The 18271-nt window shown below is 39.8% G+C and overlaps 1 protein-coding gene across 5 annotated transcripts in view; it reads left to right on the forward strand.

Annotated features, from left to right (window-relative positions):
• Positions 1-18271, forward strand: part of grin2bb (glutamate receptor, ionotropic, N-methyl D-aspartate 2B, genome duplicate b) — a 130827-nt gene that overhangs the window by 63658 nt on the left and 48898 nt on the right. For all 5 annotated transcript variants that reach the window (XM_008416156.2, XM_008416166.2, XM_008416111.2 and 2 more), the window contains exon 4: positions 16985-17128. In XM_008416156.2, coding sequence (XP_008414378.1) covers positions 16985-17128 — 144 coding nt within the window. The remainder of the gene's footprint in view (positions 1-16984; positions 17129-18271) is intronic.

An 18271-nucleotide genomic window follows, 5' to 3' on the forward strand; every position in this document is an offset into this window, starting at 1 on the left:
TTTCTGATTTCACCCAGGGAGAGAGAGAGGGAAAGATGATGGATTTGGGAGAAAAGGGGCTGGAAAAAGTGCAACAGATTGAGAGAAACCCACGCAAAGACGAGAGGAAGTGGATGTACGGAGATGATTGCACAAATGAAAAAGCGACTAAGAGATTAATGCCTTGAGGAAAGTGGAGTGGGAGAGGGAGACGCAGCGAGAGAAAATGGAGTGGAGACACGCCGAGGAGCAGCACGTCATGACAAGGTTCTGAACCGCGTGTCTCTCATTGCACGCTGCGCTTGACTTCAGCCTGCACTCTCACCCTGCGTGCTTGTAAGAGAGGAAGGAAGAACCAAAAAGGCAGAGCGCTGGGATGGGGGGAATGATGGATGGATGCAGAAGGAGAAGTGGTGGAAGGAGTCGGGGTGAACTTGACATAGTTAAAGACTCAAATGAACACTTCCAGCTGTAGATCAGCAGATAGGCATGAACTGTGGTGATCTGAAGCATGTAGAGTCTGAAAGAAGTTTGTATTGACTTATTATGGGCCAGAGTTCCTTAAATAATGTCAGATACATTTTGGGTCAGTCTCAGTGAATATACAAACAGAATCGACTTGTATAAAAGATAAAAAAGAGAATAACTGTATGCACGAGTTTGAATTTATTGTGAATATTCTCCAATCTACACAGTAAAAATGTCACATGCAGGCTCAAGCATCTCTCCACATCTTGCTAGTATTTCAATAAGTTTCAAGCAAACTCCACACATTTTGTTGCCTGAGCAGAAATTTGTGCCATTTCTTTTCAGAAATTTCTTTTCAGAAATGGCACAGTACAAGTAAATTGATTGGGTTCCAATAGACATTTTCAACAGCCAGCTATTCCAGAAGCTGAAGATTTGCTTTCTCTCTCTATGTTCTCCGTGTTTCTGGAATTGTTGTCCTTTTGGAAAGTCTTGTCCAAGTTTCAACCTTCTAACCCGAGCAGGAACACCAAGACTGAAGCTGATCAGAAGCTAGACGATGCAGGAACACTTCTTCAGTCCACAATAAAGCAACATTTACGTCACAAAGATGGGTAACCAAGAAAAAAAAGCACAGAGATGTGTTAGAATGAACCAGTCGATGTTCCGACCTAAATCCATTTGAGAATCTGCAGAAAGACGTGTAAGTTGATGTAATCAAAAGCTCTCCATTGAATCTGACTGAGCTTGAGTATATATATAAAGAATGGATGAAACCTTCTGACTGTGTTTGTTTACGACTGGTTAAGATATGCCCCAAAACTTTCTCTACATTTCTCTGCAGCTCCAACTGCGGAGAAATGTTATTCTACAGTATCGACTCAGGGTTACTGAATACAAATGATTTTCTATTAGTAATAACTATGAAATCCGTTTATTCTTTTTTTTTTTTCATTTCATAATGTGCACTACTATCACCAGAAATGTCACTGAAATACTCTGAAAGTTGTGTTTGTAGCAAAGTGTGAAATGGTTCAGGGCTGTTCTTGGAAATCTTCCCTCCATTTTTCTCCTCAGACTTTGTGTAATGAATAATCTCCTGAACAGCCATGCAGAAGCACAAATGCACAGTTTGTGCACACCAGTTGGTTAGTCAGGGTTCAAGTCTAATTATGTCTCACGCTCATTCGGTTTGGTGGAAATTGACCCAAGTAGTAAAGAAAGCTGCTGTGTGTCAGTGATTAATTACCTACTTTGCTAACGAGCATAATCAACTCCTCGTGGAGGAGCTTTTCATTAGGTCGCTGGGTCAAAGGTCCCATTAATTTCCACCCCTTCCTACTGTCTTGCTCGACTTGCAAGTTTTTCACCCAACGATCTGGGCGCAGCTAACAGGTCGGCGCTGCTCGCTCTCATGTCCATTATTCTCATTAAATCGAGCTGTTTCAAACTCATTATTTGCTCCGTGGGCTGGACTCCGTCCATTGTTCTCTGTCGTCATCTCTGCCACTCTGAGTTAGGGCCGCGGTTGTGGGCCCGACTGTCATAATGTGAGCGCTGCCGGAGCACCGAATGTAGCAGCGGGAGATTGAATCAGACAATTAATTGCGTCTTCCTTGTGGTGCGAAGAACGGCAATAGCAATGCAGCAGAAAAGACAGCTCGAGGCAAACTCTTGCTCCTTGTTTTTTCTTATATCGTAATGTGCTTCAGTGTGTGTGTGTATGTTTGTGTTTGCGTGTGCACATGTGGTTTACTGGGCATCGCATTGCTTCCAGTACGTGTGTGTCTCTGTTTGTTTGAGGCTGAATGTGTTAGTGAGACAAAGAGATTAATTTGTTATAATTAGACATTCGGTTGATGATTAGTGTTGCAGAATTGAATACATGATGTCTTTCAGAGCAGATAACAGGCCGCTCTGGTGTTTTAATGAATTTAGATTGTCGAGTGTTGATTGTTACATAACATAAATCTGTTTCGAAACAAAAGACCGGCTCAAATAGGAGAAATAAAATCAAGTGGTTTGCGGAGTATTTTAAATCAATATTGGGTTAAATCATGATGCAGGTGTTTGTCACAATTAGATGAAATATGGAAACACGTTTCCTTAAGTTACAGATCCCGAATATCTTTATCTTCCCATCATTGAGGGTGTCTATGTTGCTAAAATGAAGCGAATTCGAGCTGTCCTGTGTTACGCCCAATGCTCTTCAGGCTCTTTCAGAATCATGTAGAGTCAGCTTTTTTTTGTAGAAACTGCAGATTGTGGTGTTATGTTGAGTTGCAGCTATCTGAGAAAATAACAGCACAGTCCAGCTGTCACTTTACTGTCTTTAGCATGTAGGGCAAGAACAAATAGCAATAGCTCAATGATCGAATGATTTAAAACTGGAATCACAGATACTGTTTTTTTTTTTTTTTTTACTATGTTTTGTTGAAAAAGGAATGATTACAAATTTACCAAAAAGTACTAGCATACTATTAATATAAACACAAATGAGGCAGTTTTATAATGGACTCTTGCTTAGGTTTAAAAATGCCTCATTAAGTCGGTTGTAGGTGGAAAGATAAGTATGTCACAAAGCTAGCGCCACAAAGCTGTGAAAACGGCTCCATCTGGGCCGTTTACAACAGACTTTAGAACATAACTGAAAAAAGCTGGCACTGCCAACTCTGTGGTTTTATAGAAGTTTAAAATATGCCACTGCATTTACACAATGTTACACAAGGGAGCAATGATTATTCATAAACAGAGATGAAGAGAAATAGGAGGTTATGCAGGAGTTTACTTTTTCAGTGAATAATTTAATTTAAAGTAAAGTGTAAACAAATCAATAAATAAAGCAGCTTTGTCTAACCCAGTTAGCTTTCCATATGAAATATGATGTATCAGATCTTGCCATGCCATTGGTCAAAACACAGGCCAATGGCATGGCAAGTAGCAATGTGCCTGGGTATTTCAGCTGCAACATATTTTAAATATGCTCTGTGGTGAAATCCGCAAATTTGCTATCCATCAGGCAAATTTATCTTGAATAATTTGGAGTCACATTCCAAAAAGAAAAAATCCACTAGTAGGTAAATCTGCAAATGCTGAACTGCAAATAGGCAAGAGTCCTCTGTACTTCACTGATTCAGGCTCATGTCTGGTATTAAACTGTATTATTTACTGTAATATTTACCAATATATCACTTAAAATGAGGCAGCGTTCATCTTTGATATTGTAACAGAAAACTCGTTTGCAGTTTTGCCTCAATTTTAAATATATTTGAAAACTATCACTTGCTATCCCTGTTAAGTACAAGTTCTTATTATCTTTAATAAATTAGATCAAACACAGAAGAATGAACCTGCAGCAGCTTGCAGCTGACAAGTTGCACATTAAACACGTATTTCTTGGCCTGTTCAGCCACTGAATTGACAAATATTTTATTTTTTGTGGTCCAGTTATTAAACATCATGAGTCAGTTTACACCTTGAATTGTAAGGTATTTGCTGAACAGCTTGCTGTCTTGCTGTTTTGTTTTTCTTATGTTGTTTATCCTGCTGAGCAACTGATGTCACTCGAGTTTCCAGACTAAATGTAGATCTCTAGGAAACATAACTCAACATAAAAACTCAGCTGCAAATCAGCGATGGATAGCTGGATCCTTTGCACTAACTTTCATTTTAAAAATTGTGAAGCTTTGTGTGGCAGATTGGCGGCTTTAAGGAGACAACAAGAGTTTTGGTAAAGCATTCAAGCTTTTATTTTCATTCTTCTGCTTTTCAAAGATGTACGGTTGCAGACTTGCGCATCTTTTCGCATTCATTGTCACATGTAGACGTTGAGTTGGTTGGGCGTGGCCAGCAGCAGCTGGACTTGAAGTGGCAACACGGCCTAAAACAGCTCATTCTGAGAGAAACTCAAAATAGGCAGAAGTCTAATTGTTTTAGAATGATTTTATTCAAGGGAACATTTAAATTGTGACTTGTATTTTAATCAGAAAACTATGACATAAAAGTACAGTTTGCTCCCTGCCTGGTAGTGTTGGTACTGAACTGATTGTAAAAATATTTAATCTTTGAGTTTCTGATTTACCCATCATGGCCTGATGAAGCTGGAAACATCTAAATATTGTTGCCAGCCATTATCGCGGTGCAATCCTAGCAATTTTATGAAGCAGTCTGAAGTTTTACTACTGTTCATCAAAAATAGACTGAATGTGACTCCTTGCTGTCGTTAAATAGTCGGAGGTTTTTATATTTGCTTAGTTTGGAGTCTGTGTTACTCATGCTGCCCACTCTGAAACATTTACAGACCAACCCAGTTTGATTTCCTCCCTAATTAAAAAGGAAAATATTTTTCATGAGCCGTTGTAAGAGGCCACATGTCCTACAAGAGACATTTTTACAGCTTCTGTGTGTCACAATGTAAGATACTTCCACTTGATGTGCTTTATGCTGTATTATGCAGGTTTAGTTTTTGTACTGGAAAGGACGACCACCAATAAGGGAAACATTTCTAGGATTCACCCCATTTGATCAGTGTTTTGTGCAAATGAAACATTCTCACCTCCAGAGCTGATAACAGCGACGCCTTAAACTTCTAGCCATTCTCTTTTACCTGCAAATTATTCAAAACATTGCTGGCAGCAAAGTTTCTCCTTGGCAAAAATAATCCCGTGTGTTTTCAGTGCTTTTTTAGATAAGATCTTTTTTGGCTCGTGTTGTTATTCTCTCAGGAAACACTCACTGGCTTGTGGATCTTATCAGCCTAACATGCTTTATCGTTATCTACTATCTCATGTTCTGAGATCAGACTGTAAATCGCTGTTGCATGAATCACCTGCAGGCTTTTGAGAGGTTTCTTGTAAAGCAATATGTTTCACACATACTTCTTAGTGTATTTGTCATAAGCGTTACATTTTGGGCTGCACATGTGTGGATTATGCCTCGGCTGTCTTCGCTACTGTGCACCAAATGTCCCCATGTGGGAAAATAGAGAACTGAACTCAATTAGATGACAGCACATTCATGTGTTAGAATGGTCCAGTCAAAGTCCAGATCTACTTTAGAATTTGTTTCAGTACTTGAAGATTACTGTTTACAGACACTCCATGTGATCTGTAGCTACTTTGCCCAGAATCATGGACAAAAAATATATATTTCACTTGATGCAAATCTTTACATTTACTCACGACTTAAGCACTTAAAACCACTGAAAAATATATTCAATTCTGTACTTGTAGCATGACGTATAAGTTTGTCAAAGCTCTTACTTCATATTAATGTGACTTAAATCTTCCCTAAAGATTTGTATCGCATATCAAGATCTTAAACACCCACACTGATTGACAAAGACATTTTATCTGTGTTTCAGAAATGCTGCCAAAGGATAAACTTAATGACTTTGACTGTTGCTGAAGACGTCCAAGGAACTGATCTAGAAACAGTTTTCAGAATAACTTGTCTCAATGTAAACCTGTCTGAGGCTGGTTTAGTCCTTTTTCAACCAGGACACTGAGAATATTTCCTCCCTTGGTGTGAATGACTATCACACAGATGTGCTGTCAGAAGCCCAGCGTGAGAGTTTTCCTTTCCCCATGTGGAAATCCGGCAGCCCCAACAAGTAAAACACTGGTCGGCTGTTGAAGGAGTTTAGTGTGTGGTGGCTCTGCAGGTGCACTCTGGAGAGAGTAATAGTTTTCATTTTTTTTCCTGGAAGCGGCTATGAACAAATCGTACCGCCAGCAGTGTGGAGACTCTGTGAAGCACAAAGGCGACGCAACCAAAGATGTTAGTTTCAGTCGGAGATTTGTGGGGAATGTGTTGATGGTGGCGTCGTGATGCGGAGACATGCTTTCCCTTTTTCACCTGTACCAACTTCATGCTGCACGCTTAATGTAGTGTGTCTATAATAAGCGGCGTTAAATGATTCACAGAGAAAGAAGACAGAATGCTGCCCTTCAGGCACCGCAGAAAGAATAAACAATGTTTTTGAAAATAAATCACACTTTAAAAGGTCTTCTGCATTAGAAACTCTTAGTATTGCAGCTACGAGTTGTTTCTGGCGATTCAGGTATGGATCTGAAAACAAAACATTTTCGTAAAATACTCAATGTGCATTTAGAGTTGAGTGTTTGAACTTGTCCACGAAACTTAAATGGCAAATTGAAAAAGGACATAACCATCTGAGGAAATATTAAACATTTCTCCTACATCACATCAACGTATGCATTTAATGTTCACATTTTTAACTTGTTTTGTGATGTGCAGCATCATTTAAAGCACATATGTCAAAGTCAAGGCCCGCGGGCCACATCCGGCCCGCAAATCAATTATCTATGGCCCCCTGAATGATATTTAATTACTATGAGAACCGGCCCGCAAGCCAGAGCCGCCCGCTCGTGTTTTGCCCGCAAACACTACATTTCCCATAATGCAACGGTAGCCCGCGAAGTGACTACAGCGCGCCCAAACGGCTTCATTATTCATTATTCAGAGCCTCACCCCGAACATTGATGAACTTGTACAAAATATGAGACACCTCCAAGTATCAGGCTCAGCCTCAGACAAGTGAGCATCACAGAGCAGTAACGTATTTTCAGTTTATAAGTTTCAGTTAAATTTTTACATTTGTTTCTACAAGACGTGATTTTTCTTTGAATGAAGTATTGTTTTGTCTGTGTGCCATATATTTTTGTATTTTATTTTATTTTATTTATTTTTCAGTTGAATGGATTCAGGTAAAATTGCAGATAAAAGCCATGAGAAAGAATACAACTGATTTGATTTATTTTTTTACTTTACTATTTGAAAGCAGTGATCGGTAGGATCATAGAGCAGCACAGTAATGCATTTTCAGTTTATAATGCATGCACTTTGATTTATGCATTTATCTTGATATTAAGAAACATATTTTGTTTTTAAAAACAATTAAATTTGTTGCTGTTTSCYYYTKRAAAAWKKTTTYCCYTKRARKTACTGACAGAGCCATAACAAAATATTGCTTTATTCATTTAATCGTTAAATAATATACACTGTGTTAGGTCTTGGTTCAATAGGCTATGTGCAATCATTTCAATATGTTTTAATAAACATTAAACCAGTCCGGCACTCGGCTTGTAGCAAATTTGTTTTTTTGGCCCTCTGTGTATTTGACTTTGACATCCCTGATTTAAAGCCTTAAATAAATCTGAAGTTGCAGCAGATTTGTCTCAGCTGTGAAGATAGCAGCCACACTGATTTCAGTCATTGCGACTATTTAGCACCATTAGTAGACATACGGAGGATGTAACCTGCCATTCCTGATACCGGTGAAAATCTACTACTGAACCAGCCACTTACCAACACTGACTGAAAAGGTAGAAACCAGCATCTGCTGCTGCAGGCTGAACATTACGACACTTTGGTTGTCTTTAAGGTGTCATCAGACAGAAGACTAGACTAGTGTGCAAACAGCTTCTGATGGACTTTTGGCTTGTTCTCCTTGTAAAAAAAAAATTGTAAAGTTTATTCAAGTTAGTTTGTTACAATGTGTATGCATGTGTTTTACACGTTTCTGCATTTTTTTTTTGACATTTTATGAATTAGAGAAAATCCATAATAAATTCCAAATTTAAGCAGCTACCTCAACTGACCTAATTTAAATTAAAAAAAAAAAAAATGTAGTGGATCAAGTAGTGGAATGCAATAGTAAAATTTTTAATGAAAATATTGTCATGGTAGTTTTAGATTAATGCATGAACATTTGCATGATGAATGGCAATAGGTTGTGTAGTAGTAATTATGTGCATCATAGTTGAAAAGGTAAATCCACTACATAGTATAACTAGTCTGCCTGCTGATTAAAATTACTGCCTTTGCTGCTTGAAATAAAATAAACCTGTTGTCCTTTGAACCTCAGTGTACAAAAATAAACTATTCTTTATCCTGCTGCTTTCCAGCTAAAACATAACAGTGGTGAAAAAACTATTAGATGCACTGCAGGTTTTTAAAGTTTCCTCACTTATTGGATCACTGTCACTTCTAAGAATACAAAGACAAGTTTTAGGCATAAGCGTTCTTTGTCTCAAAATGCTCACTTTCTTTAACCTCCTATTTCATCCCCGAACATCGTTCTGGGTCACACACACACACACACACCAGGATGCAGACAGTGTACGATGCAGGGCCATAATTGCAGTTTTCAAGGACCTAAAATTTTTATAAGCATGATTTTAGGAACAAAAAACTTGAAAGGGGGAAGTTGCCCTTTATTACCCCGTGCAGACTCCTCCTCCTGTTATTTTAGTATTTTTAAATAAAGTTGTTTTGGTTCGTAAGGACGGTCACTTGAACGGCCTTTGTTCAAGCAAGAAGTCGTGGAATCAAATCAACAAAAACCTTTCCGAATTTCAACTCAGCGTGACGTCCCCTTTTACGCGTTCTGTTGCGAAGGTTCTGATTAACACGCGTAGACCCGAATGAGTAACACCACGTCGAACACAATGCGCTCTGATTGTTCAACCTGCAGCAACGGAATACAAATCAAAGAATATCAGCCGCATTAATGTTACAGGATGAAAATCACCGACCAGAAGTGGTTGTTGCTGATTTAATCGCATGTATTGTATTTACGCAATCATAGTGAATAAAAAAAAAAAAAAACTGATTTAACAGCATCGGCACTTCATAACTGAAGATTTACATTATATGGGCTAGTCTTCATTAACTGAGACCTACATAAATACGTGTTTCCAAATATTCCCTTCGTTTGTCATTTTTCTGTCGCTTAGCATATTTTACATTATAAAAAGCAACTCAGATTCTGATAGTGTGAAAAAGTTGTGCTTTTTATCTGTGTTTCACTGACACTTCTTTCGGCCCAAAAATAATGTTATTAAATCTGTCTGACATTAACGGGAGCTTTAAAATAAAACTAACAATTAGAAACAAAAATTTGCTCATTTATTATTAAATCGCTGAGTACAAAATGAATCAACACAAGATGCTGTGCTTCATTGGAAATGTGAGGCTGAGGCAGGTTGGGCTTAAATGGAGCAGGAGTGGCAGCAGCAGCAGCAACAGTGCTCAGGCTGTGAGGAGGAGAGGGATGAAGATAAAAGTGCTGAAAGAAGAGTGTAATGAAGTGGAAAAAGCCGAGTGTTGGAAGGAAAGATGTGTGCACTGCCATCGGATGGGAGCTCCCCCAACCCCCTCCCTCMCTTTTTTTTTTTTTTTTTATGTTTGTGTTTGTGAAGCCTTGCCTCTGTGACTTCTGAGGGTTGCTTGCCTGTTTTCTCAAGCAAGTCTTTCTCCGGCTTTAGCAGCCACCCCCTTTCACCACCTCACCCACCTCCCACCCCCAATCCTTCTCTCCATCAGGGGTTGTCGAGCACTGGGCCGAAATGTCGCTCTTTTTCTACAAATCTAATTGGAGACAGGCTTTCTTTGGCATGACATGGAGATGAGTTGCCAAATCCTCTCAGCCCTCCCTCCGGAGGATCGCTCGGCTCGGCTCAGCTCTCGTGCGGCGCCGCTGCACACCGATGCAGCAGCTGCGGCGGCTGCGGCGGGCTGATCACGTGCCCTGAGAGGTGTCTGTGACAAACGAAGGAAAAACTCACTGTCCTAATGGGTTTAAATCAAGCAGCAGCCCCTGACTCGTCTCTGGCAGTCGTGTTTCATTCTAATGCCTCCTGCTGAGAGGATAAGACGCTCGCTCCGTCTGGATCATCTGGGGGGAGAAACAGAAAACTTTGTGTATATTTACACAGATGAGTGCGTGCATTAGCATGTGGTTATTTCTGTCATCCGCTGGGATCTCCAGTGAGTTCAGTGAGAGCGCCGGCGTCAACCTCTTAACTGGAGGTCATGCTCGCACTTTAGGCTGCAGATCAGTGCGTCAGGGAGCAGGAGTGACACACAGAGGTTTGTTTTACTTTGAGAGCTCTCGTGGCTTATCTGCACAAAGGTTGAATATTGCTCCTCGAGTGATTCACTCTCCCACCAGCTGCTCTGAGGAGTGTGTGCGTGTGTGTGCGTGTGTGTTGAGAGGTGGGGGGGAGATTCACACAACTGTTGCAGGGTTTGTGCAACTATTTTGAGAATGGTGGGCTCAGGCTGAGACATGAAAGCAATGTTTGATGTGTCTCACGATCAGCAAGAAAACAAAAGATGCATAAAGGCAGCGAGAAAAATGATACAAAGAAACATGACAGCAATGAATTAACTGGCCCTGACTCGCCACAGATAAAAGAGTACACCAGTGGAATCTGAGATGCTGGGAAGATCTTTGTAATCAGATAGTTGTTTTATTTGTATTTATTTTTTTATATATTTATATCTTTTGTGCTGTGATCTTTTTGTTAGGTTGACTGTAATAAACAAAGACAAATAAGTCACAGATAAATTCCAGCTGAATGTTTTGCAGTTCTTCAAGGAATTTATTGCGGCTGAACTAATCCGATCAGTTTGTGTTTTTATTTTTGGGGCGCTTTTTAAACTGCCGAAGCTTAAACGAAACAAAGGTTAATAAAAATGTCATATGAAATGCTGAACTGGAGGAAATGCGTTCTCCTGATGTCACATTAGTAGTTTGGACCGTTTGTAGATTAAAAGCTACTCGGATAAAAAAAAAAGAAAAGTTGGACTATAACCATTGATGGATTTAAAAACCAATCAAAGTACTTTAAAACAGATAATAAACATGCAAGTAGTCAATGCAGAGACTGTAAAACTGCTGTGATGAGCTTGCTTCATGGTCCCCTTCAACACTTTTTATGACATTTTAAATTTTTTTAGCAACTCTTCGTTCTTTTTAGTAAGATCAGCTATAACTGGGCACTGCATTAATGAAGAAAAGTTATGAATGAGTGTATTAGGGTCTTATTAGGACAGAGGGAGAAATGGTCCAAGCCTGTTTGTTCTTCAGATTATAGAATACTTTTTTGGAAAAGGTTTGTTTACTTGTTCTGAAAGGTTTGTTGTGACTGTACTGTGAATTTCAAGGCCAGTTACTAAAATTAAAGATTTGTTTTGATTGTGCTGAAGAAAATTCTGCCATCCAAGACTTGTTATCTGCATTTCAAAAATGCATTAAGTAGATTATTCGGTCATGTAGCAACATAGGAGCTCTGCTTCATCAGCATAGCTTTGAAAATTATTGCAGTGTCTTGATGACATCACGTAAATGTGTAAATGGTCACGTAAAGACTTTTACTATTATCTTCTTTTGAATAACTCACATTTGAAGCACTGATACTTCTGATAAAGCTGGATTTCAGCCTGGATTCCTGTAATCTGTCCTCGCACTCCAGTGTGGCACGTCTGATGTGCGTTAAAGGCAACAACTGCTAAAGGCTCCTAATGTGCGCTTCCCTAATAAACATGAGACCTAAGATCCAACCTTGTGGAACTCCCATGTTTAAATCTTAATGAGCATTATCAGTGTTCACAAGAAAACTTGACTATTTTTGTGAATGATCACTGGATCATTTAACTGGCTTGGAAATGGGTTTTGCCTCAAGAAATGAAAAAAAGAACCATAAATCTCAAACACTGTGCAGAGCATGGCGTGACCTGCAGATGTGCAGGTTTTATTTAATGGAGCATGATTAATAGTAATTTTTCCAGCTAAAACAAACTGCCAATGGTTGTGGGATTATGATGTCAGTCAAATCTGACGCAGACAGATGTAATCAAACACAGCAGCTTGGTCTTCCAGCGTCATTAACTAATTAGATTAGTCTATGAATCTTTTAAAAAAGCTCAGTTTACAAATCAAGTCCCCACTGTGAAAGCTGACTGAACGCCATCGGAGTTTATTTTTAGCTCTCCTCTAGCCGCATGTTCCCCTACCACAGTGCTCGTCTTTAAGGACTTTCTTTAATGCATGCAGGTTAAAGGCATAAACAAAAGCCAAGCAGTGCACCAACATTCTTTAATAAATAAAATGACTAATTATTTTCTCTGGCAGCCCCGTTGAGCGCTTTTCTTCTCCGAAGAAGTGCAGAGGCCGTTCGACACACATGTAATACATGAGCGTGGCTTCTGCAACAGTGATAGGAAGCCAGCAGCAGGTTTTGTGGAACAATGTTTTTCAGAGGATCTCCAGTAAACACATTCTCTGCTGAGGCTCATTCAGCAGCTCCTTGAATGGCACTCCAGCTTGATGTCCAGAAACCCGAACACGGGTACTTTCTCCACAAAGGCCACCATCGATCATGAGTGACTGGATGTCTATTTTGCTCTTTCTGCAGTCAATAACAATGGCCTTTGTTTTTGTGGTTTTGAGGAGCAGGTTATTGAGTATGCACACTCTGAAACCCGCTCTCTCTCTTCTTGCTCAAGATTAAGCTGACTATTATAGAGCCATTCAGAAACTTTACGATCTTGTTGTTTATTTTGTTCTGAGTGGCGACACAGTCATGTGTGTAGAGGCTGTAGAGGAGTGGGCTGAGCACACAACCCTGTGGTGTCCCGGTCTTTGGTCTGAGAGCGGTGGAGGCGTAGGGATCCAGTCTGATTCTCCTGGAGCAATCTGACAGGAAGTCTATTATCCTATCACGCATGATGATGTTGGAAGTTCCTGATAGCCAGCGTGGACACCAATCGTTGTGGGAGGAAAAACTGGATGGAAAAGCAGTTTTTACATAAATGGATTGATCAGCTCTACCCTGGAAACTTGGAATAGTGTTCAGCTGTGTTTCAAAAATCCCATCATAAAATGAAGATTGTTCTGCATACAGACCAGTTTGTTTGCTCTGCTGGCTTCAGTGGGCGTGAAGGACTCCTGGTGTTAAATTGGCTTGTTAAATTGGCTTGTTGGCAGTTCAAACCCGTCAAGCACTGAAAACATTTGGTGCATAATGAAATGATAAAATCCATCAAAGGAGACTTTGGACTGCTTAGCGAGAGAAATCAAATTTCCAAATGCGAAAGAAGAAACATTTTAGCTGCAAAACTACATTTTTCTACCCAGAATTTTTCATACACTGATCATTGGAATATATGTCATATTATTTTGGGCTTTCATGATATTTGAATTTGTCTTGATTTTTATTTTTATTTTCTGTAATCTACATAAGGTCAAATATACATATACAGACACAAATACACATCCTCACTTTTTGACCACAATTTTAATCAGAAATGGTGAATCTTATTTAGCTTTGTTGGTTTTCAACTCTGCCGATGTTGAAGAATTTAGAAACGGTTCCACTTCATTCTTCCATTTTGCAAAAAAACAAAGCTTCTTATTGCAGCTTCTGATTCAGAAAATGGCTAAAGGGCGAGTCCACCAATTTTTTTCACTACCTTGAACATCTTTAATCTGCTCTAGATTAAAAACATCAATACTTAGATTCTTCAAACTTGGACTAGATTATTCTACGCTGAAAGTAGAATATTCAAAACCTAGTTTGTAATTTGTGAAACCTTTATTTAAAGTTAATACTAAAAGATTTCTCAGAATTGGAAGCTGCAATTGGGCATCCATCAAAACTTAATTTGCAATGCATGGAGAAGGGATTGATTAAGCCTCCCCAAAGCCTTGAACTCGCCCCTGTTTAAAATCTGTGGGGTAAACTTTTGACCGTTCACAGAAAGCTAATTTGTGAGTAGACAGAGGCATACACACAAAGAGTGAAGACAAATTGCGAGATGCGCCTTTTTTTTTTTTCCCCTGGACTCTTGATGGAATATTATATCAAAAACAGACAAGCAAGCGAGGAGGCAGGCAGCACCACTAAATGCTGCACACAGCCATCCCTTCACACCCCTGTGACACGAATTAATGGAGCCACAGGCCATTATGTAAAAATGGAAGACAAAGAGAAAAAGACAGGGCAATGTTGGAGGAGTCAAATAAAAATGGAAGAGGAAAAAACTCGCACCGATGTGAATAATAGATATGACATAAAAGAGGGCTATTAGGACGTGAAGAAGAAAACAGAATGTGACAATGAATAGCTGCAATTTTAGAAGGCAGTGCCCTCACAATAGCCGACGAATGGCAGGTTTGATTTCATGAGTGATTACATCGTACATCACTCACGTTTGGAAAGGAGACGCAGGGAAAAAGTGAGATCAAGACAAAGCAGGGGGACATGGCACTGAAGGGAAAATGATACTGTTTGAGTAAATTAGAGAGTACAAAGGACATAGACTGATTCAAACCAGCTAAGGAACTAAACAAAAAGCTGCTCTTTGCCTGGATCTCCGGATATTACAACCCAGCTTCAGTGAGGATATGTCGTAATGAGGCATTTTGTGAGATGTTGAAGGAATGGTCTAGAGCAGACATGTCGGATTATATTATTACCTAAATCTCAATAAGAATTTATGGCAAGAGTTAAAAGGCGACGTTCAGAGACGATCTCCATCTGTGTGATCTCTCAAACATCCAGCAAACTCTAGACAATTTGAATTAGGATCAGACAGGGAGCGCTTCACACTTTTAGCACATTTATAACGGCACAGATTTCAAAGCTTTAGCAGATCGGGCTGCTCAGACTGATTAGGCAAAACCGATCATTTTCAGTAGCAGTAAAAATCACAACACCTCCAGCCTGTTTTATTCTCTACTAGCCAGGGAGACGTGTGAACGAGGAGGCAACAGATGGAAACCTAGATTTGTGACATGGTTAAAGAATGGCTGAATAATAAAGGGTGAGGTAAGGTGCACATAACACTCATCAGTGAGTCATTCAGACGTGCACCGCTGGAGGGAAATGCTTAAACAAGTATGACTTTTTCAAAGCAGGTGTGAGTTAGAGGGTGAACGGTGCGCCGGCTGCCAATCAACGTGAGAATGCATTCATTACCTCCTTTAACAGAGTGGAGTGTACGCACCGCCATGCTGCCAGGTTGGATAATGTGTCAGGGTTCGGCCGGCACATACACACGCTACTCAGACAATTATTTCCAACACTGCCAGTATCTCCACCGTGATTTGACAATGATAGGATATAACCATATCATTAAAGCGGAAACTATGGAACACGTTCATTCTTTCCCCTGTGGGAAAACGGCGGATGAATGGGAAGATATAGGCTGACATCAGAGCAGGGGTAAATGCATTAGTCCTACCCTGCTGCCATGATTACTGGCAGGTTTGATTAATTTATAAGAATATGTATAGGCAGAGGTCAATGTTTAAAGGCCGATCCAACACCTCCCTCTGTCTTTGTCACCTGTCAGCAGTACGTCTTGTTCTGTAGAAACTGGGAAACAACTGACAGGATGAGTTTCTTATTACAGCTTGTCTCTTTTGTCGCTGCTGGTTGTTTGCATTTCTAAATAACAAGTGTGGACATCTTCATCCCCACAAGTTTCCTGGCTGTTTGGAAGTGAGTTACTGACCTGTCCTTGATGGTATTTTAGAGCCAAATATTCTCCTCGAGCGAAAAGAAAACATCTTCCATTGTCTCACAAGGAGAATGACCTTTTAAAAAAAAGGTTGATGTCTGGAAATCAGACGCCTGACAATACAAATAAAGAGTCTTGGAAAAATAGTCATAGTTAAAACTGTTGAACATTATGTAAAAATGTACAACAGTTAAAGAGTTGTGCATATTTATTATTACAACTGTAAAGATGGGTGTGCTTTGTTCCAGTTTTGTGTGGTGCACATAGGAGGTGTAAGTAATTCATAAAAATGTAAAAAAGAGTGGCATTTGAATTCCCCAGCCGAACCAAAGCTTTATAGAAACACTTTTGCTGCCGCCGTTACAGCTGAAGCTTTTCATAGTTCATCTTCACCAGTTTTTTTTTTTTTTTTTGCCAGTTTTGATTGGGTGGAGAACATATGAGCAGCAATCTTCGTTCTAACACATCTGCATGCTTTGATCTGTGTTGTTTCTCTGGCTTCATGTTTAGGGCTGATTTCCTGCTGGAACAGGAACCGGCCTCTTGGCAGGTTTCCTTCCTGGATCGTTTTGTATTTGTGCTGCTTTGGATTTTTCTCTTGGAGGGTGAACTGGGCATAATGTCACACCTGAGCTAGTGCCATTCTAGTTGTTGGTTAGAAAATCGTGAGATTTGCTCATTGCTATGGTGGCAAACTGTTCCTTCCGATACAAACTGATTGAACCAGGTTTTACTATGGGATATCAGGCTAGCAGTGACTTAAACATGTACATTCAACTTCGCCATTTTTATTCGCAGCATTTTAAAAAGCATTTATCATTTCTGTGTTGGTCTATAACAAAGTTCTAAGAAAACACATTGAAGTATGTGGTTGTCACTTGGCAAAAACTCAAGGGTTAAGAATACTTCAGCAACCAAATGCTTACTTTAGTAAATGTCAATTTATGTACTTTAATATTTGACAAGAGATTGGACTTAATTACTTATGTGGAGCAGGATATTACTTAAATGACTAAATGTGTCAAATTGTCTCACATTGAGCAAACAGAAAAAAGCTCAGTGATGCAAGACTTTTTTTGTTTCTCAGGCTCTCAGGAACTGGACAGGCTCCACCATTATCCATGCCCTAAACCTTCTTGCTCTCTCCCATGATGTGTGACTCATGACCTTGTTTGCTGATTGGTCCCGTGTCTCTGGTTTCCAGGACGACCACTCCATGTTCTTCCAGTTTGGCCCCTCCATCGAGCAGCAGGCGTCCGTCATGTTGAACATTATGGAGGAGTATGACTGGTACATCTTCTCTATCGTCACCACATACTACCCCGGGTACCAGGACTTTATCAACAAGGTAAACGCACAAAAAGACGCTCTTGAGGCATTATCCTGCAGCAGTAACTGTTGTCGTTTCCTTTTGTAATCCAAGCAAAATCACTTAAAGTTTATTCTTATCTTCCGTTTTATGGGATTCGTTCTGTCAGGACTGAGTTCAGCTACTGAAATGGTCTGAAACTCATCTGTCTCCAGGCACATATCCTCTGGTTTTGAAGCCCTAATTATCAGCATTTCAAAATGATAAAGTTTGTCAGAGTTTGCTCCAAGTGGATAGCTCCCTCCCGTTTCTCTTCGCTTTAATGGAGAAGGCTTAACATGCCCTTCTGAATGCAGCTTCAGCCTGCTTATCTCTGAGGCAGGGAACAGACCAGTTAAAATAAAAAAGGGAGAGCATGAGCTCCTGAATAACTTAGAACATCTGAGAGACACGACAAGGTTACTGAAAGTCATCTAATCAAATTTCATAGTGATATTGCAGCAGTGTCAAGCGTCTTTGCTTTGAATATTAAAGCAGCAAGCCATTTAAAAATAGGAGAAAAAATAAGAATATAAAAGAAGAAGCTCATGCTCCTCTGAGGAGCTTTTTACAGTGGTCAGATTCACTTTGTATCAACTTACTAATCCAGAGGCATGCAAAGGTTTGGACACCCCTGGACAAAATGCCTTTTTATAGCTGTGTGAGTAAAATGGGGTTTCCTAAATGCACACAAGTACCAATAATATACAGTTTTAATAGGACAAAATAACCATTTTGTACTGCTAGTAGTATGGGATTGTCTGACTTTCCTATAGTATCAAAGCAGAGAATACAAATATTATACTTTTACATGACTTACACAAAAATTAAACCAGTCGTCTAATTACTTTTAGCTTCAACAAAAAAGCAATAACTAGACCTACTATGTAGCGTTCTTGCAATATTGCATATTAACTATTGCAATTAAAATAATCCATCCATCCATCCATTTTCTTTACACCCTTGTCCCTCAGTGGGGTCGGGAGGGTTGCTGGTGCCTATCTCCAGCTAACGTTCCGGGTGAGAGGCGGGGTCACCCTGGACAGGTCACCAGTCTGTCGCAGGGCAACACAGAGACAGACAACCATGCACACACACACATTCACACCTAGGGACAATTTGGAGAGGTCAATTAACCTGAGT

Source organism: Poecilia reticulata, linkage group LG1, assembly GCF_000633615.1.
Source record: "Poecilia reticulata strain Guanapo linkage group LG1, Guppy_female_1.0+MT, whole genome shotgun sequence".
In the NCBI taxonomy this organism is placed as follows: domain Eukaryota; kingdom Metazoa; phylum Chordata; class Actinopteri; order Cyprinodontiformes; family Poeciliidae; genus Poecilia; species Poecilia reticulata.